Raw genomic sequence first — 20,923 nt, 5'->3', positions numbered from 1 at the left:
CGCCGCTTAGCCACCTCCGCACTCCAGTCCTGGTAGTTTCGTACTACCGAATTCTCCCACATGCTGCTCCTCTCTTTCTTGGCCCAGCGCAGCACACTCTCCCGGTCGCTGAATCGATGGAACCGCACCAGCACCGCCCTTGGGGGCTCATTTGCCTTGGGCCTCCTGGCCAGCACTCTGTGAGCTCCCTCAAGCTCCAGGGGCAAATGGAAGGACCCCGCCCCCATCAACGAGCTCAACATCGTGGTCACATACGCCGGGAGATCCGACCCCTCCAGCCCCTCCGCCAGGCCCAGGATCCTCAAATTCTTTCGCCTCGTGCGAACGTCCAGCTCCTCCAAGCGGACTTGCCACTTTTTGTGAAGTGCCTCGTGCAACTCCACTTTCCCCACGAGGACCACATCCTCCTCCTCCCTCTCAGCGGCCTGCTGCTGCAACTCCCGAATGGACGCCTCCTGGGCCGTCTGGGTCCCAAGCAGCTTGTTGGTAGTCGCATTCAGGGAGTCCAGCAACTCAGCCTTCAGCTCCGCAAAACAGCGCAGAAGAGAGGCCTGTTGCTCCTGCGCCCACTTCCACCAGTCCTCGGGTGTTCTGCCGGCCGCCATTTTGTCCTTCTTCCCCCGCTTTTCTTGGGGAGCTGCTGCAGCTTTTTCCTTTGCCCCACTCCGAGTGAGCACCATAAATTATGGGGAATGCTCCTCTAGACACCTTCCCCCACCGGGATTCGCCGAAACAGCGCCGTTTGGGGCCCTCAAAGTAGCGGGAGCTGCCGAACGTGTGGCTTAGCTCCGCATAGCCGCAACCGGAAGTCCTCGGCTGCTGCCTTTCCTACATTACAAGAGTGACTGCCCTTCAAAAAGTACTCCATTGACTGAGCTATTCAGTGGTCTTGAAAAGTGCTCTATCAAGTCTTTATTCTTTTATTTTCTTTCGCTCATTCTTTCCCTACTTGTGCCTCCAGTGAAGCCAATATTTGTGGCCTTGCAGGTTGTGTCTACAATTAGCAGATTTTCATGTCTGTAATTTGAGGTGTGCCTAACCTGTGAGTGTTCAGGGGATTGTTAAATTTGTCTGTCCTTTCTTGTTCAGAGACATCTTAGGCAGCTGCCTAAAGTAAGTATGAAGCCCTTGCATATGTATTAGTTGAGGCCTATTAAAATTGCTGTTATTGATGGTGCCAGCCCTATCTCGCCCAGGAATCTTCAGAAGGTTGCCAACAAAGATCAGTGATTTCAAAATTCTACTTTTTTAAACCATTCACCCATAGTGAGGAAGGGACAGGAGACATTTACCCATAGAGTGAGGAAGAGAGGAGCTTACCCAATCTGTGTAGTTGACTAGCTGCCATTATTAACCCGCATCCCGGCTGAGGGATTTACTTTGGGTAGTCGAGTTAAATGGAGTGACATTCCGTTTCCTCAATGTGAGAACAGCTGCTGCCTAAATTGCATCAAAAAAAAAGTTACTTTACTTTGATCTCGAATAAGAAATAGGAGCAGGCGAAAGGCCATTCAGCCCATCGAGCCTGCTCTGCTATTCACGATCACGATTGATCTGTTTTTAATCAGAACCCCCCATGAATTGAGTGCAACTGGAGCAGGGAAATTTAAATATCAATTTTTTTTTTAGAAAATTGCAGTTCGCTACGGAATGCAAATTACTTATTTACAATTTGTAAAGCAACAGATGAACGAATCAGGGTTTTGCCTCGATATTGTGAGATTGAATACTTTTTTTTTCAAATTAAGGGAAAATTTAGCCTAACCAATTCACCTACTCCACACATCTTTGGGTTGTGGGGGTGAGACCCACCCAGACATGGCGAGAAGATGCAAACTTCACATGGACAGTGACCCAGGGCAGGTATCAAACACTGGTCCTAGTCACCATGAGGCAACAGTGCTAACCACTGTGCCACTGTTTGTTTAATGATTAAATGATTGGGAAAATTGCCCTGTAATTAAATAGCATTCTACGTGGTTACAGATTTCCTTCCGTTCCATTGGCCTTAACAAACTGCTCATGAAGTTGACCTTTGTACCCATTTTTATGACAAAAGTCTTTTTGTGATTGCTTTATTTTTCACAGTACAGTGCACCTTTTGGCCAGGTTTATTTAATTGGCATTTTGCCACAGGTGGTTCAAAAGACCACGATGGCTCCTCCTGTGTCTAGCTGCAAAGCTGTGCAAACAGCCATTCACTCATTGTGCTTGGAAGGAAATCTCCAAGTGCCTGGGTGTAAAGGAAAAAGTGCATTTGCCATTTTGCTTGATTTGATCAGCAATAATAAATCACTAACCAAAACTAAATCCGTTAGCACTTAAGCAAGCATATTAGTTTCTTCAAGTATTTCTACTTGACTTGCTCATTGTATTTGAACATCTCGGATGCTCCTCCAAATGCCAACTTGTGTTTTCAGACTTTTCCAAGATGTTCCATGCACTTGTTAAAATACCTCCATACACCTGGTACTGAGCAATCTAATTCTAACTGCTGTATTTCTGCAAAATTAAACTTTGTGCTATATATCGTTCCGTCCTTCATATCCATTTAAAAAAAACTACTGCCTTGCCCTGCATTCGCTCACAATCCTCAATTCTTTTAAATTACAGCACCCCCCCACCCCCGGCCTATCTCCCAACATTCCCTTGATCTCCAAAGCCCTTCAGTACATATTGTGTCTCACTTCTGTCTTTTACTGTCTAGGGCAGCACGGTAGCACAGCGGTTAGCATAGTTGTTTCTTCACAGCTCCAGGGTCCCAGGTTCGATTCCCGGCTTGGATCACTGTCTGTGCAGAGTCTGCACGTTCTCCCCATGTCTGCGTGGGCCTCCGGGTGCTCCGGTTTCCTCCCGCAGTCCAAAGATGTGCAGGTTAGGTGGATTGGCTATGCTTAATTGCCCTTAGAGTTCAAAAGAAAAAAGGATAGGTGGGATTACGATACAGGTGAAGGTATGGGTTTAGGTAGGGTGCTCTTCCCAAGGACCAGTGCAGACTCGACGGGCTGAATGGCCTCCTTCTGCACTATAAATTCTATGATTGTATTGTCCCCACAAGCTCTATATTTGGTTCCAATTAGGTTTCTGTCAGTACGGCACCAAAATGGCCCTAGTCAAAAATGCCATCCTCTGACGATATATCCTCATCGTTCTTGAAGCCTTTGCAGATGTAGACATGGTCAGCCATGCTATCCCTTCCAGGGCCCCTCCACTGTTCTTCCTCTCATTGGTATTATCCCCACTGGTTCAAGTAATGCTTATTCAATCAAAGAGCACCTCCAACAATGGCTTCTTTTCCTGCTCGTATCCCTGGAGACTCCTAGATTCAAAAGATCTATCCTTGGACTTCTTATCTCCTCATCTACATTGCGCCTTGCCTCTTTACAGATATTGTAATAATGTCCAGCACTTCTAGTTAATCATCTCTCTCCACTCTGCCGCTGCATCTGTGCAGCAGAAAGTTTGACAAATATCCAATTTTACAAGATTTCAATTTTCTCCAGCTGAAACATGAGTAATTAAAGCAGTTGGGCACGATTCAGCCACTGGACACAATGGGCGAATCCCACAAGAACCCCAAATCGGGCTCCGCGTCAGGCTGATCGCGAGTCACACAACTCTCTCCACCTGGCATGATGTGGATCATTCCCTCGCTGGTTGTGATTCAGATCAGTATTTTGAATGAGGCATTAGTCCTCGAACGGGCGCTGCTTGGCACTGGTTTCCAAAAATGCAGACCAAGTGTAGCTGCACCTTGGGGATGGGGGGTCTGTAAGGCCAGTAGAGACCCCCGGGTGGTTGGGGACAGGATAGTACTCTGGCACCCCCCTACCACCTGCGTATCCTAACGGTGCTACCTTGAGGGGAGAAGATCAGGGCAGCCAGTCCAAATGACACCCCGATCTACGAGGAGCCGGTCAGTGCAGGAAATCAACTAAAGTGTGGCCTCTATGGGGAGAAACTATGGATCGGTGCAGGCTGGGAGGGTTGACGGGCCTGTTCCTGTGCTGTAATTTTCTTTGTTCTTGAGGCCCAAAAAACTGGCAAAGTGCCGGTGAATAGCGGGGTGAATCTCGGCGCTGCAGCCGCCAAGAAGCACCCCGCCAGATCTGCCTGAAAGCGGAATTTGTTTATGTCTGCTGAATTGTGCCCGTTGTCCTTGTCCTGCCGCAAGCTCCATAACATTGCTCCTGGTTGCCAGCTAAACTGTTGACATCCTGCTTGAGGCAGAGCTGAAACACCGACCTGCTATCATCTGAATCATACAGACTGCTTAGTTGCACCCCTGTTACATTACCAGCTCTGCTTATCTGCTGCTGAAACCTCCGTCATGCTTTCTCACCTCAAATCATTCCTTTGTCCTATCCTTATCTCTGGAGACTACATCAATCCCACAACTCTGAGATCTCTGTGCTACTCCAATTCTGACCTCTGATGCATCCACTGTTGTAATTGCTCCGCTATTAGTGGCCATACTGTCAGTTGCCTAGACCTAAAGTTTTGATTTTCCCTGCCCCTCTATCCTCATTTCCTCTTAAGATACTCCTGTCTGGTTGAAATTTAGATCTGGTGTTTTTAGCACTTGCGAGCCACCTTTCTGATTGTGAGCCATTGTTTATGAATTGGCAATGTTAGGATGGCATGTGGCACAGTGGTTAACACTGTTGCCTACGGCGCTGAGGACCTGGGATTGAATCCCGGCCATGGGTCACTGTCCGTGTGGAGTTTGCACATTCCCCCTCCTGTATCTGCGTGGGTTTCACCCCCACAACCCAAGCGGTAGGTGGATTGCCCATGCAAAATTGCCCCTTAATTGGGAAAATTTTAATTGGGTACTCTAAATTTAGAAAGAAAAGAAAAAAAATGAATTGCCAATGTTAAAAACTTTTTGTGGGTATATTTCTGTTTGGAAAGTGGAAGTCACTAGAAGACTTGGTGGTGCAGTTTTATTTGTACAACTAAGTTTGTACCATAGTGGATTTAAGAACCGGAGTCGGTGTGGGCAACTTTGGTAACGTCCTGCAAAAGGCAAAATACAGAGGGGCTGGATCCCAGAACGGAGGGTGCTGGCAATGCTCGGAGTGGGGAGAGAAGCAGTTAGTGATGTCTGTTACTCTTCATCAGAATGGTTATGATGAAGGGTAACAGACCCAAAATATTCTCTTGTTTTTCTCTCTCTACAGATGCTGTTTGAACTGCTGAACATTTCCTGCATTTCTGTTTTATTTCAATGTTTTGGTTTCTCCTCAAGCATTCTTTTTCCAATGGGAGCAAGTTTCTGGGTAAATGTATGCTTGTATTTTTCTTGCACTCTTTTATATCTCTTTCAAAGAACAACAGTGGGTTCAGTACACCACTGCCCCCTCTTTCCCCTATTACGATCCCAGAACAGACCCCAAAAGTGGCGAGGATACTGGACCAAAGCCCCAATATTTTTGGTTTGTTTTATAAGTCTGTGCAAAAAGAATGATTCATTGGCTGGAAAAATAGGATTTGGTATTTTGAAACAAAACTTCATTATGAATACAATATTACAGAGGCAGCAGGGGGGTTGGCATTGCTGAACTTGCTTCATTATTATTGGGCGGCACATGTGGACAAGGTGCAATGGTGGTGATGGGAAGGAGAAGGTGTAGAGTGGGTTAGGATGCAGAAGGAATCTTGTAAGGGTCTAGTTTGAAGGCTATGGTGACGGCAGCAATGGCTCCCGGTAGGTTTTCAAGGAGCCCGGTGGTGTAGTCCACAGTGAAGATATGGAATCCGTTGAGGCATTTTAGGGTGGAAGGGATGTTGGTGCTAATGCCGCTGTGCGAGAATCATGAGTTTGAGCCAGGGGTGATGACTAGTGTATACAGGAGGTGGACGGAAGTAGGCTTGTCAAGGTGAGGGATCTGTATTTGGAGAAAGGGTTCCAGTCTGGAGGAGCTAAGGGAGAGGGTAGAGCTGCCAAGGGGGAGTGAGTTCAGGTATCTGCAGGTTATGGACTTTGTGCAAAAGGTCTGGAGGGGGTTCCCTAGGTTGTCGGGATACACCCTGCTGGAATGACTGCTGCTCCTGGATGTGGAAGGGGAGGGAAGAATTGGGGATATATTCAAGTGCCTGGGGAAGCGGTGAGGCGAGCGGGTGGTGAAGTTCAAAGAGAAATGGGAAGCGGAGTTGGGAGGGGAGATCAATTGGGGAGTATGGAGTGAGGCACTGCATAGGGTAAACGGGATCTCCTCATGTGCAAGGATGAGCCTGATATAGTTTAAGGTGGTGCACAGGATGCATATGACTCGAGTGAGAATGAATGGGTTCTTTCAGAGGGTAGCAGGTGAGTGAGAGAGGTGTGGGTGGGGGCCAGTGACTCGCGTGCACATGTTTTGAGGTTGCAGAAAATTGGGAAGATTCTGGGCGGGAGTGTTAGCAGTCTTAGCCAAGATAGTGGAGGAGGAGGTGGATCCGGACCCTTTGGTGGCGATATTTGGGTCCCAGAGAAGCCGGAGCTCCTGGAGAGGAGGAAGGCCGATGTCTTGGCCTTTGCCTCTCTGATTGCACGGCAGTGAATTTTGCTGGAGTGGCGGCTGGCATCACCGCTGGGCGTAGCGGCTTGGTTGGGTGACCTGTACGACTTCCTGTGATTTGAGAAGATGTTCATAAGAGTTAAGAGGCTCTTCAGGGGGGGTTTGAGGAAAGGTGGGGATGTTTGTGACCATGTTTGAGGGGCTGTTTGTCGCGGGAGAGGGGGTGGTGAAAGAGGAAAAACCTGTACAGCCTCTATAGTTGATTGTTGGGAAGCATGTTTCCCGGGGTGTTTGTTTGCTGTAACCTGTTTTGATACATGTTTGTAATAAAATACATTTTGAAAAAAATGAATACAATATTAAACTCTTTAACTTCACACCTGAAAAGAACAGCTTATAATTACCCCTTAAACAATCCGACTCCATTCCCCATTAAACAACAAGAAAAGAAACATACAGCTCTCAATCCATCTTAAAATCAGCATAGTGCAGCACTTGTTTCACAGAACAGATTTCCATCTCCTTCAGACTCTGGCTGAATGTCTTCAAATTGCTGCTTCAAATGGGTTGTTTCAGCCTCTTTCTTGTCTTCAGACAAGACTGATCTGCTTTTCTAGTGGGAGAGAAAACTGCCTTTGCTTGTGGTCAAAACTAGGGTGGCCACATCAGACTTCAACTCTCTCCAAAAAGCTTTCTCAAAATGTCTCTGTGAATCTCTTAACTCCACCCAGCAATGACATCGCCCCAAATTGAAAACAAATTAACTTTCCTGGGACTGAAATAACATTAACTCCCCAGGACTGACCCCCAAACAGACCACAGTGCATTAGCCCAGACTCAAGAACACATTCCTCTAGTCAATTTCACCGTCTGGCTCTGAAAAACTCCCAGGCACGCCAAACCAGGATTCCTTTTTTTAAAAGCAGGGCCACTGCAGACAAGCACACTAGCTCCAGGCTTTTAGACCTTGAATTGCCCAAAATGTAGAATCCAATATGCCTAAAATCCTCCATTCATTGCCCCTCCTTTCCAGGGCAGAGTTTTGAAGAGAATGTAACAGATGAGGGGAATTCACTACAGAGTTGGCATGGGGGAAGATTAAACAGGAGATTGGATTTTGACTTGGGAATAGGTTTTCATTCCTATCACTAATAACTCAATCTCCATTCTACATCCTGAAATATTTCCAGGTTTTTTTTGTAAAGTGTTAATTTGGTAAGAGCTTCAGACCAAACTCATCATACCTGGCTGTTTGTCAAATGGATTTTGTGTTTTCATGTTGGCATGGAAATAGATCATGTTTCATTCCCCAGCACTAAACTAACATGACTTGAGGTAACCCAAATTCATAAGAGAATTTGCATGGGAACAATTGAATGTGTATTATCTGCTGGTATCAAATATTCCACAAAACAAAAATTTTTCTCGAGTTTTGAGACTCTGGATGTTTTAGCCACAAGCCGAAGTAAATGAAAACAAACCAAGTGACAACTTGGTTACTAGAGTGTGCAAACCTCATTCTAATGCATGGTGACTAAATGTCAGCAGTTCTCAAGCTACTGACTGACAATTAGGTAATTCCACCTGATAAATGGTGGTGGTTGATTTGAGTTTGTGAAATGAGCTCATTGCTCTGTCTGCCAAAATGATGGCTTTTCCTGATACCTGTAACGCTGGGCGTGCCTGGGCTGGAATGCTGTGCTGTGTAAGCAGGACGCCTGAGGCTGAAAAACCAGTTCTGGTTGTTTTAACGCAGGGTGAGGCAAAATAATTGCTGTCCTTGTACATCTCGGTGCCTTGAGCTTTTCAAGAGAACTGATCTGTGGGTGTGGGAAGAAAATTAGAGGGCTTAAGTTTTAAAGACATTGCTGTAATGATCTTCAAACTGATGAATCCGTTCTATTGATTCCTTCCTTCTGTTCACAGTGAAACCTTTTCGGGTGAAGTACATCTTTGCACTATTAGAACACAATCAATCTACAAATAAAAAATATACATGCTCTGTTTTGGGTTTTGGATTGGTTTATTGTCACGTGTACCGATGTACAGTGAAAAGTATTTTTCTGTGAGCAGCTCAACAGATCATTAAGTACACGAAAATACATAGGCAACACAAGGTACACCAACACTGGCATCGGGTGAAGCATGCAGGGGTGTAGTGTTAATCAGGTTGTTTAGGAATCTGGTAACTGTGGGGAAGAAGCTGTTTTTGAGTCTGTCCGTGCGTGTTGTCAGACTTTTGTATCCTGCCTGATGGAAGAAGTTGAAAGAGTGAATAAGCTGGGTTGGAGGGGGGGGGGGGAAGGAGGATTTGCCCGCTTTCCCCAGACAGCGGGAGATGTAAATGGAGTCAGTGGATGGGAGGCAGGATCGTATGATGGTTTTTGTACTAGTCTTGATGCGCCAGTCTTGTTGTAACTGAATTATTTTTCTTCCCTACCTCCACTGGACCAAAACTGCTGGGGACAAGGCTAGAAGAGACAGCATAGTAATTTAAAAAAACATTTCTGTGGTGATCACAAGTTAACTAGATGCAATACAACTGAGCAAACACTAGAGGGGGCACGGGAGAGCCATATAAATAGACGGGGACAGGAAGTCAGGACACACTTCACAGCAGGCAGAACTGGTAGCTGTACACACACAGCAGCAAGTAGCACTGAAGGTAGCCATAGGTAGAGCTCTGAAGAGAGAACGATTCACAATAAAGCATCTTCTCCACAAAAAAAAAGGAGCACCAAGAAAGCAAAGATGAGGAATCCAATTCTCCACAAATGATTGATGTCACCTGCACCGATGCAACATCAGATCATTCGCACCACTCTCGAGACGAAATGCTCAATGACTCAAATTATCCACTCGGGACACGAATAGAGTATAACAAGAAAAACAAAAGTCAAAAGAAGCACAGCAGAAACGGGACAAACAACAGCAAGAACAAAAGCAACATGAAGCGCGACAAGACCAACAACAATAGCAAGAAGCACAGCAGAAACGAGAACGACAACAGAAAGAACAAAAGCAACATGAAGCGCGACAAGACAAACAACAAAGTCAGGCACAAAGATAGCAACAACGACAGTGCCAACACCAAAGACAGAAACGACAAAAACAGCAACAAGTACGGCAACGAAAACAACAAAAACAGGAACGACAGAAACAACAGCAATGAAACAACGACTTGTACACAACGGTACTACTCGGCACATGAAGGACAATACCACAGCACACTGCAAAACGATGACAAGACTACAAACATGTCATGGGATGACAACGAGTCGCACAAACTCACGTCTGCTCCAGAACGAGCAAGCACACCAGCATCCAAGGCGGATGAGACAATAAATCAATACCACACGCACAGAAAAAAGTCCATGCCAGTCAACATCAGTGAGGTGACCATGCAAACACCTCGGGATGATGCATTGGGTACTTAAAATAACAAGGAACACCAACAACATTCACAGCGGACTTGCAATATCAATATCACCACGTCATCAACAACAAAAAGAAAAAAAGCTCTGAACAAATTCATCAAGTTTGGACTCATAAATGTTTTTATTAAGATTGGACATATAAATACATTGGCTTTGTAAAATATGCAATAGCACCATCACCTGTATAGATACGCATATCATAAGTAACTGTTTTCTATAATTTTCTTTAACGATGTACAGCAAATATGTAAAGAGAAAAAGGGGGATGTGGTGATCGTAGATTGACTAGATACAAAACAACTGACCAAACACCAGAGGGACAGGATGTACAATGTTCTTTAACGATGTACAGAAAATATGTAAAGAGAAAAAGGGGGATGTGGTGATCACAAGTTAACTAGATGCAATACAACTGAGCAAACACTAGAGGGGGCACGGGAGAGCCATATAAATAGACGGGGACAGGAAGTGAGGACACACTTCACAGCAGGCAGAACTGGTAGCTGTACACACACAGCAGCAAGTAGCACTGAAGGTAGCCATAGGTAGAGCTCTGAAGAGAGAACGAATTCACAATAAAGCATCTTCTCCACATTTGAGACTACGAGCTTTATTAAGTCACGAGGAACAACACAATTTCCACAGGATTGTCCCTGTCAGCCCCAAAAGGAAATCTTAGCCTTTGGTCAGTTTTAGATTTCACCTATCTCCTGATCAAAGTGCAGGAACCATTGTCTCTGGCCTGTGGTGACTGACTCTTGTTTTATAGTTGGTGGTTTAACAAATGAACCAAAGGTTACTGCTATTGCAGTTCTACTTGGGCTAAATGTATCTGCCTTTTGCAATATTCTAAGATGTGAGGGAAAGTGGGCCACATATGTACTTTAATCCAACTGCTGTAAAAAAAATCTTCATTCAGTGGCTGGGTCAACATTTATTTCCTGTCCCAAATTGAACTGGATGACATTAAGTCAACCACATACTGTGGATCTGGGAATGGATGTGGGCCAGTCCAGGTAAGGACGGCAGGTTGGAAACCAGATGTTTTTTTTATCACCATGGTTTCATGGTCATTAGACTCTTGAAATCCAGATTTTAAAAAAAAATATTGAATTCAAATTCCACCATCTGCAATGGTGCCCCCGGTACCCTAGTTCTCTGGATTGTTAGTCCAATGATAATGCCACTGTGCCACCACCTTCCATCAAAGCATATTCTAAAATATTTTTAATAAGAGGCCAGTATTAGGGCGGATTTCTCTTTTTAAAATGTGAATGAAGCTGGCATTTTGTCAGTACCTTTTTGTTAAACTTGCACTGACACAGAGCAAGTCTGCAGTGAGTCTACTTTTCATTGATCTAATTAGCAGGCATTCAGTGATTGATGGTTCAAAAAGGAATACTGGTGTTCTGAACTTGGCACAGATCTGGTGCCAACTTGATTTTATAATGGCATAATTGTTGTCTGGAAAGGGAGGGGTCATGCTGAACAAAGGTAGCTGTAACCCATGAAGCAGTTTAAAGGGGTTTTGTGACAAATGCATGTTGTCACAATACTAAAGATTATTATATGATACATGGAAGGGTATTGGATGTGGAAACTTTTGAAAACATAACTTAAACAAAATAATGGATTTGGTCTTTTTACTTCTGTGATGTGGGTGGCGGTGGAAAGGGAGTATTTATTGCCTACTTTTAGTTGCACGTGCCATGAGACGAGAGTTACAGGTAGGACAGTCTGGATTGAGGTAGAGGGACCGAAGTTGTAAACTAGCTCCTTTAAGCGTGCGTGTGTACTAGCCCAACTTGCCATGATTATTTGATAATGACCCCTTGTTTGCTGGTCCAGCGCCATGTCCAATAAGTGGCCGTACCGAATTATTAAGTTGAGGAATGCACTTTAGTTTAATGAGAGTCACATCAGACAGACAGTTAGGGCAAAGTGCTATATTTGAAGACCACACAGAACAAAATAAGTGTGTTGTTTCTGTCTCTTGGCCATTCCAGTATTATTGTAAGGTGACCGCTTTTATGCGTTGCTGCTGTAATAATATAGTGGTCAACGTGATATCACCAGAGCCAATGTCAGTCCTGGTCATCATCTGTATAATTTGCATATGTTATCGAAGACTATTGATAGAATCATAGAATTTACAGTGCAGAAGGAGGCCATTCGGCCCATCGAGTCTGCACCGGCTCTTGGAAATAGATGAACCAGCCGCTCGATGAGCATTGAAAAAGCTGACTGTATCCTACCTGAACCTAGATTTCCAATGCTACAAGTACCTTCAGTAAAAATAAAGAATCCAAACAATTAATTTAATCATCAAAATTGTTTTAACTTTGTCAGTGTAACTTCTAGAAGCTAAGATGGGTAATAATTCATTTCACACTTGCATGTACTTGTACATCGTGGTAGGGACATTTTACCGATATTTGAGTAAATGTCCATGTGATGTATTGGTATTTTGAAGTTCTTTGTGCATTTCTACAAATTCCCCAGAGAATTTACAAAAAGGACCATTCAATTAATGTGTCTCACTTATTTTTTTTAAAGTCTGGATAGGGGTTAGCAAAGGTTATGCAGGTGCAGACGTTTTCAGTGTTTTCTCAATATTCCCTCTTTTGTGTTTGGACTTGTTTGGGTGTCATATTGCACTTTTGGAGTTGGCTATACTTTTGTCATTCAGTAGCCCTTGATGAGTGAGATTTCAAACTGGTATCATTTACCTTTTTTAAAGTTTTGAAGTTCTATTCTTCTTAGATTGGGTTATATAGTTATAAAACCTGCTTTTGAAATTATAAAACCTGCTTTTAGAGATTATCGGGGCCCATGCATTGGGATTTTATGAAATCCTATTGACTCTCAAAATTACACAATTGAAGCTTTTTAAAATCCATTTGCGTACAATATTTGGATATAAATGACATTGCTTTTGACTTGTCCACATGTAATTTTTATAATTGTTCTATTTCCTGAAAAACATCTTTGCATTACGTAGCAGATCTGACCTATTTACTATTGAAACTCAATATATTTAACCCTGTGATCTTAGATTGACAGGATTAAGTCTGCCATGTACCTTCTCATTTTGCAAAAAACATTCCTACCTTGCGTAGATGAAGTTAGGCCCGCCTTGCTGTGTCAGAAAACTAATTGTGTTTCAATCTTTGTTTTCCATTTGCCTAAAGTTTGTATATTGTGGTATCAAAATGGGAACTGAGAGCCACAAGTGTTCCAAGGTACAATGATCAACTCGATAAACTACTTCTGTTAACTCAGTATCATTTCCTCCTCCATAGGTAAATTTAAATCCAAATAATTGTTATCCAGAAGTAGGACAGATGAAATTGGAAAATAAGCCTTGGGAAGTAAACAGTGCTAATGAACAGTCTAATGTGTGAAAGTCCAAATTAACTACTTCACATTTTTCATTTACAAATTTAGCATTGCTCACTTACAAGGTCTTGCTGTATCTGACTAAGTATTATGACTTTGACCACATCCAAACATTAATTGTAAAGTAACCTAAACGTAGTTGCCATGGAGTGTTGGCTGCAATATGAGATAATGAACAACATAATGGCACATTATTGATTTGTATCTGGTTTGTAAAATAGAAATTTAAGAAAAATATAGCACTATGGTACATTTAGGCATTTGCAAACTTAACTAGGTAGCAAATATATTGGACATTCCCCACTTCCTGAATATCTTGATTTGTGTTTTTCAAAAACTTGTAGAGAGCTCGCTGTACCAGTAGAGGGAAAATGAGCAGGATGGATATCTGACTTGCCCTGTAAATTCTGGTAACAGTGGTTCAAAACGAGAGTGTGTGTGTTAAGATTTGGAAATTTTGGGCCCAATTTTTACCTCTGTAGGTGAATGGGTTTTGAATGAGTTAAAATGTCACACATGTCAGTGATTTGAATTCGAAAGAGGGAATTTTCTATTTTGAATAAAGGCAACTCTAATGTTCCAAATTTAATTTTTAAAACAAAGCTGTTAAACATGTTTCCTTTTTTAATTGAGGTAATTCTGTGTCAAAAAAATGAGGGGTCCTGGATTTTGTGGCCATTGGTAAAAGAACATCATTCGCATTCGCCATCTGCCCATAGACCTTTTGAGCAGCAGCTTGGAGTTGCTGGAGTGTCTTTTCAACACAGCATCCTCCTAAAGGAGATCTGCGGTGGATATGAGCAGGGAAAGCAACTGCCAAGTTCTTGAAGCAATCAGATATAAGAATTCTCACTGAGCCAAGCAGAGTAGGAAATATAAATTTGAATATCTAATTCGGTGTAAAATAATGCAGAAGCAAATAAAAGATGGTGGCACAGTGATAATGTCACTGATTTAGTAATCCCCAACTACTGCTCAGGGGCCATAGGTTCAAATCCCACAGCCGCAAGAGGTAGAATTTAAGGGGCCAGCACAGTGGTCAGCACTGCTGCCTCACAGCTCCAGGGGCCCGGATTCAATTCCAGCCTTGGGTGACTGTGTGGTGGTGTGTGGAGTTTGCACTTTCTCCCCGTGTCTGCGTGGGTTTTGTCCACGTGCTCCGGTTTCCTCCCACAGTCCAAAGATGTGTAGGTTAGGTAAATTGGCAATGCTAAATTGCCCCTTCATGTCCAAAGGTTAGGTGGGGTTTCGGGGATAGGGCAGGGGAGTGGACTTGGTGCGGTGGTCTTTTGAGTGTCGGTGCAGATTTGATGGGCCAAATGGCTGCCTTCTCCACTATAGAGACTCTATGGGAATGAGGGAAAGCAAGATGTAATTGAGAGAGGAAGAAGGAGAGAGGGGACAAATGCTGGATGGAGTCAGGCCCAGCACCCTGACGATGATTGGAGTGACCAAAGGGGCTGGCGAGGTGCGCTAGTTAAAAGGCCCGCCTTGGTTCTGTCACAAAACCCTGGGACAGTGCACGGGCAATTCCAGCCCCACTTGACCAGGAGTCATAACAGGTGAATTGGACATTCTGAATTCTCCCTCTAGTACCTGAACAGGCACCGGAATGTGGCGACGAGGGGCTTTCACAGTAACTTCATTGCAGTGTTAATGTAAGTCTACTTGTGACAATAAAGGTTATTATTACCAGTGAAATTGGATGTTATTTTAAAATACCGGAGGTCCTTGGCTGAGCTCAATAAACGTCAGTCACCAAATTTGTAACTTTAACACAAACAACTTATTATGCACAGCATTATAATTTAACTGATTATCTCATACCCCCTTTCCCAATTCTCTTCTTCCCCCCCCCCCCCCCCCCCCTTTCTAACTACTCCCACTCTCTATATTATATATATACATACAGAGGGGGAATAAGTGTTTGAGAAGTAAAGAAAATATTAAGAGAAATAAAATGATGAGGGATATTTGATCACGAGAGTGGCTTCTAATTAATGTCCTGTTGGATTTCGAGCTTTCGTTTCTGTCCTTTTAGATATGAGATGGGTTTTTTTTCTCCAGCAAGGCTGTCTAATTATCTATAAATTCAGGATTAGTTCAAGTTTACACAAAGTATGTGCTGGACGCACTCTGGTTTTGGAACAATTGTTCTTTACTTCGAGAGAGAGAGAGAGAGAGACTGTCCCTTTCTCTTCCAAGGTCCAATCACTTCTGTGCAGTTTTCTCGAAAGGATCATGTAGGAACCAATCATTGGCAGAACATGGTCCCTGACTAACCCACCGGTTGCCAGTTAGCCAATAGAACCGACTTCCTCCAAAACAGGCTTCTACGATTCACTCGGTACCACAAGTTTCTTTTCGCCTCTCCAAAATACAAAACCTGGAACACGTTGTCCTGACTAGCAGCTTGCTTCAGCTCTAGTCCGCTGCTTGAAGGCACATTCTGGTTGTAGGTCCACATACCAAAAATAATAAAAGAAAAGCAGAGGGGAACAAAGGATATAAACAGGAAGGACTCTTGCCATTCTTTAAGACTTTGTCCCTGTTGTTTTGTTACATATTAGGCCCTCTAAGCCCTATCCCCCTCACACCTCATACCAGCTCGTGCCAGCCAAAGGCCCCCACTCATCCTATAGTCTCTACCAATTTGTATCTCATGATGTGATAGGTGAGGGAGAAGTGTGTAAAGTCCACATAAAAGATAGGAATATGTTATAATTCATGATTGCCATTAGAGTGGAAGTGTATCCTTTCAACTGATTCATTCACTGCAGGATTTGGCCTGATAAACTACTTGGCTTTTGTTTTTATTTACAGTTAACTTTAATTGCAGTGGACATAAGAACGTGATTTTCGAAACTGATGATCCTCATTTCCAAGTGGATTCCAATGGAAGAGTTCATGTTAGAAAGTCAGTGTTCCAAGAAAACCAAGCAAACTTTGTTGTTACTGTACACGAGGCTGAAGAGAAATGGGAGGTTATCATTAAAGTCCTAATAAATGGAGAAAAGGTAACAAGTTTATTTTTCATGTAATTGCCGAAATAACTCGTAGCACTTAAGTACATATTGCAGCCTGCCAGGAAAAATTGGACATGGGAGAGGGAACTGCAGAAAGTTACTGAACAGTCACAGCCATAGGTTAGTGAGCTAATAACAAAAGAATAAAACTTTTATTAAACAAGAAAATACTAACAATATTACACTATGGCTGTGACTGTTCAGTAGACGCCCTCCATGTTTCTAAATAAAAAATGAAAGTTAAGGGGGCGGGATTCTCCGCTTTACCGGCAGCACGCTCATGCCCATTGGCTGGCTGCCGGGACGGAGAATCCCATCCAGGATCTATCAAGCCAAGTTTCACCCTGGGATCTGTCTTGTCCAGTAGTAACACCAGTTGGGATCATAAAGTGCGGACTGGTCTGGGATTATTGTACTAAAGTCGAATCTCTTGTGGGATTGGAAATCCTTGGAACATTGGGATATGTGAATCCTTTATTTAAAAAAAAAAGTACATAGTCGTACTGGACAAAAGAATTTGAGTTGCCGTGAGGTATATTATATCAGTTGGAATTTGAAATGCCTTTGGAGGTTGTTAAGACTTTTTTTTTAACCAGATCAAAGATTTAGCCCTGATGGGTTCTAAAAGTAAGCAAGAATAAATTCATGTAATTGGCTTGCTCTTGGGATTAGCGACTGGGATGAGGAAAGCAGACGTAGTTGAGGTGATAGTGCAGTATTTAAAATTGGAAGGGTTACCAGAGTGACCGCGTTCTCCAGGGAGAGTTAATTGAATTGGCTAATGTTCAGTTGCAAGTGAAAAAAATTGAAATGGAGGAAAAAGAAAATGGAAGAGTGCATTTAATAAGCTGGAACTGGAATTTCAGACAATGGAGAAAGAATGCCAAAGAAGAAGGAGAATGTTGGCTTAAAGACTGGAATTTAAAGAGGACACCTCCAATATAGAAGAAGGAGGTTCTGAAGATTTTTTTTGGGGGGGGGGGGGGGGGGGGGAGAACACCTCTAACACAAAGCCCAGTGGGGAGATGGTTAAATTTGTGCAAGCCCTTCCAAAGTTTGTGGAATGGGATTAAAGAGGCACTTGTCTCATCATTTAAGAAGGTAGCTGAGCAAATGAAGTGGCGTAAAGGAAATATCATGTTTAGAAAGTTGGTAGGGAGAGTTTGGGTATATGTTTCACTTTCCGAAAAGGTGCCTCTGGATTATGATGCAGTGGGGGGGGAAAAAAAACTATCCTTGGAGCGTTGCTCCAGGAGGTATACAGGCAGAAATTTTCAAACGTAAGGAAACAGCCTGGGAAGACCTAAATTGAGTTTGAGAGGATAAAGAAAAGTAAGGGCAGATTGCTCAAAATTAAATTGGAGACCTGTTTCAGTAGTAGGAATCCTAAGGAAAGGTTGCACCGGAAAAGGAAATGGTTGTTAAAATTGCAGTAATTTTAATGAGGCTTGATGAACTGATATACCTTAGATGAGGAACATTCCAGATTTTTTTAATATAAAGAATACCCAATTACTTTTTCCAATTAAGGGGCAATTTAGCGTGGCCAATCCACCTACCCTGTACATCTTTGGGTTGTGGGATGAAACCCACGGAGAGGAACATTCCAGATTTAAGAGTATTAAGAAGCTGTAGTAATATGTTAATATTTTATTCTCGTATGTTCTTTGTAAAATAAATTTAGTGTTTAACTTTAAAGTATTTCCTTAGTTTTTAAGATAGTTCACCCAAAAGGTGAATCCATTGCCACATGTTCTCTTGTGTGTTTTAGTTGAAAGAATCTGCTGACGATATGTCAAAGAATGTACCAATTATACGATTTCCACATTCCTCTGATTCTTCACTGAGAAGGCAGAAGAGAGAGTGGGTGATTCCTGCAATCAGTCATACAGAAAATTCAATGGGACCATTTCCTGAGTTTATTGTGACGGTATGTCTTTACAGTCCTTGCATTGTAACATGTATCTAAGCTATATACATATGCAGGTTACTGAACAGGACATTCGCAAGTTTTAAGATACTTGCCAGGGCCTGTCAACTTTTTATTAACATTTTCTAATACGCCATTGAGGATGTGACGCTTTCAGATTAATTTGTTTATTTTTTTCTCACATCATTTCACTTAATTTAATATGCAATTTGTATATTTATGAATCAGCTGTATTTTTTCTCAACTAAGTTTCTTTCAGCACTAGTCTGCCCTGCCTCCCCTTCTTTCGCCATTCCTTTGAAACCATGAATTGAAACAAAAGTAGCCATAGTCCCCGAGGACCTTAGACTGCACCCTCCTTTTGAGTGAGAGCTGACTGATGATTTAACCTGAGGAATACCACCACTCGGGTGACGGGCAAGGGTGAGCAGGCAGGGCCTTCAAAAACCATACAGCACAAACAAGGAGCAGCTTTACTCTTGCCTGATGTTAGTGATAAAGTTCCTCATTTGTACATCTGAAGGACCCAATACCTGCTTGAGGCCTTGGCTGCAGCATAAGTGTGCCCTGAGGTAGCCAGTGCCATCATGGACTGTACATGGAGACCAATCCTAGAGATTGTCTGCAACAAAGAATGTAAGGGTTCTACTTTCAGGAGGAGGCAGCGTGCTCCTCAACCCCACATTTAATTGCCTTCTCTCAATCACTATCACCATTCAGAGGTGACCCTCACCATCTGGGAAATCCAACCGGGGCGGGGGTGGGGTGGAGAGCATGAGAGGAAAGACCTTGATGCTTTTTGTTTTTAAAAAAAAAACACAATTTTCTTATTTTCTCTCTTCCCCTCCCCCCCCCCCCCCAAACAACAGCCATGCCAGATTCATCAACACTGATGTGATTCTTCTGACTTGAGATGTGTGCTTTCAAAATTAAGTTCTCATTTTAATTGATTTTTATTCTTTGCAGATCGCGTCCAGTCGACAAAAGGAAATTACGGTACTCTATTCTATCTCAGGACCTGGAGCTGATGAGTCACCTGTCGGAGTTTTTACCATAAAGTCGAAGACCGGTAAAGTTTATGTGAATAAACCTTTAAACCGAGAAGACATACCTTTGTATAATGTGAGTTTAATCACTTCTAATTCTCCTTGTGATGCAGTAACTTATTGTTAAAATGATCTTTGCTGCTCCGTTATAAGTCAGAAATCCACCATTGTGCAATGTCAATAAAGTATCCTCTCTCTTCCATTCTGTCAATTGATGATTCTCATCGGGACTGCTCCATTTAACTGGGAACATCAGAATCGTAGGATAAGTTCTGAGTAACGATATTGGTTCGTATAACCCATGGTCATTGGTTTATTCATATATTGCAACCTAGAACTCCAGCAAAGGCTGACCGAAGAGCTTCAAAGCAAAAACTGACTGTTCAAGATGCAAGTTCATTACATGAAAATGTGAAGTTACTTGGGCTTTGAAAAGTTTGGTAGTATTCTTGATATTGGTATTTTGGTGTTGGAGAGGAGAAATACATAATATATAGAAGAGTTTGAAAGAGATAATGTTGATGGGGCAAAATGAGTCTCCAAGTGAGTCTCAAAATAAACAGTGGGGTCACTCTTGCTCTGCCAGAAGTTTTTGAACATTTCCATTACGTTCAACTTTAAGCACTTATGAACTTGATAGATATATTTGTGGCAGTGTGAGACACCTTTTGGAAAAGTCTGACTACGTGGTATAATAAAATGTAATATCAAGCTAGGGAAGGAAAACAATTTGTTTCTGAGATCTCTCGGATTGGTGGACACAATATAAAGCTCTAGTAACAAGCATTTTAATTAATTCTCAAGGTTGGACTGCAACTAGTTAGTCCCAGTTGTTCGATATAATTGTAACTGTAGATTGTAAAGATGAGAAACAGGAGCACGAGTGGTCCATATCACCTTTCAAATCCACTCCTTCATACTCTTCTATATCAGCTCCACTTTCCTGCCCTATATCTGTATTCAGCTGCTTTTAAACTTCAAACCATAATCGGGTCTAATTCCAGGTTTGTTAACTCCAATTGCCTCCCACTTATTATCCCACTAGATAATTTGCCCAGCAATTGGAAGTACAGTTATGACTGTGATGTCTGCTCATTTGTCTTTTTTTGTTATTTTAATGTCATCAGTCTTCAACATGGTTGTTTTCCACATTTGTTTTGAAAGTCCTGTTTTGCTCCATTTTAGAGAAATGCTAAATTAAATTTGAGACGGTTGTTGTGGGCTGAGGTTTAGAGAACACCAAAGTGTATTATGGTGTTCACCTGGCCCACAACTTTTAATAGATTTTGGTTGTGCGGAGCACAAGGGCCCACTCTACATGTGTGATGCAGCAGAGATCTAAAGTATGTTTACAACAAAACAATGTTTATTCTATGAATCCAGTTAACATTTTATAAACACACAGTAAACATCTTAGCAACTATCAACTCAAATACTCCCCCCAAAGAATACAGTACTCTATTCCTAGCAACATCCATAAGACAAACACCCTCTTTAATAAAGACAGCAGGTTTATATTCTCTACTGAGAGCAGTTATCACTTTTAAATTAGCAAGTGATCTGAAGACATTCTTTTCATGCA

General features: G+C 42.6%; 1 protein-coding gene across 1 annotated transcript in view; it reads left to right on the top strand.

Annotated features, from left to right (window-relative positions):
- The window catches only part of cdh31 (cadherin 31), a 69,252-nt gene that overhangs the window by 7,281 nt on the left and 41,048 nt on the right, over positions 1-20,923 (top strand). Inside the window, exons 3-5 of the mRNA XM_038806457.1 lie at positions 16,163-16,356; positions 18,137-18,295; positions 19,262-19,417. Coding sequence (XP_038662385.1) covers positions 16,163-16,356; positions 18,137-18,295; positions 19,262-19,417 — 509 coding nt within the window. The remainder of the gene's footprint in view (positions 1-16,162; positions 16,357-18,136; positions 18,296-19,261; positions 19,418-20,923) is intronic.

The sequence above is a fragment of the Scyliorhinus canicula genome, chromosome 9, assembly GCF_902713615.1.
Source record: "Scyliorhinus canicula chromosome 9, sScyCan1.1, whole genome shotgun sequence".
Taxonomy (NCBI): Eukaryota; Metazoa; Chordata; class Chondrichthyes; order Carcharhiniformes; family Scyliorhinidae; genus Scyliorhinus; species Scyliorhinus canicula.
This window is presented reverse-complemented; position numbering and strand designations above follow the sequence as displayed.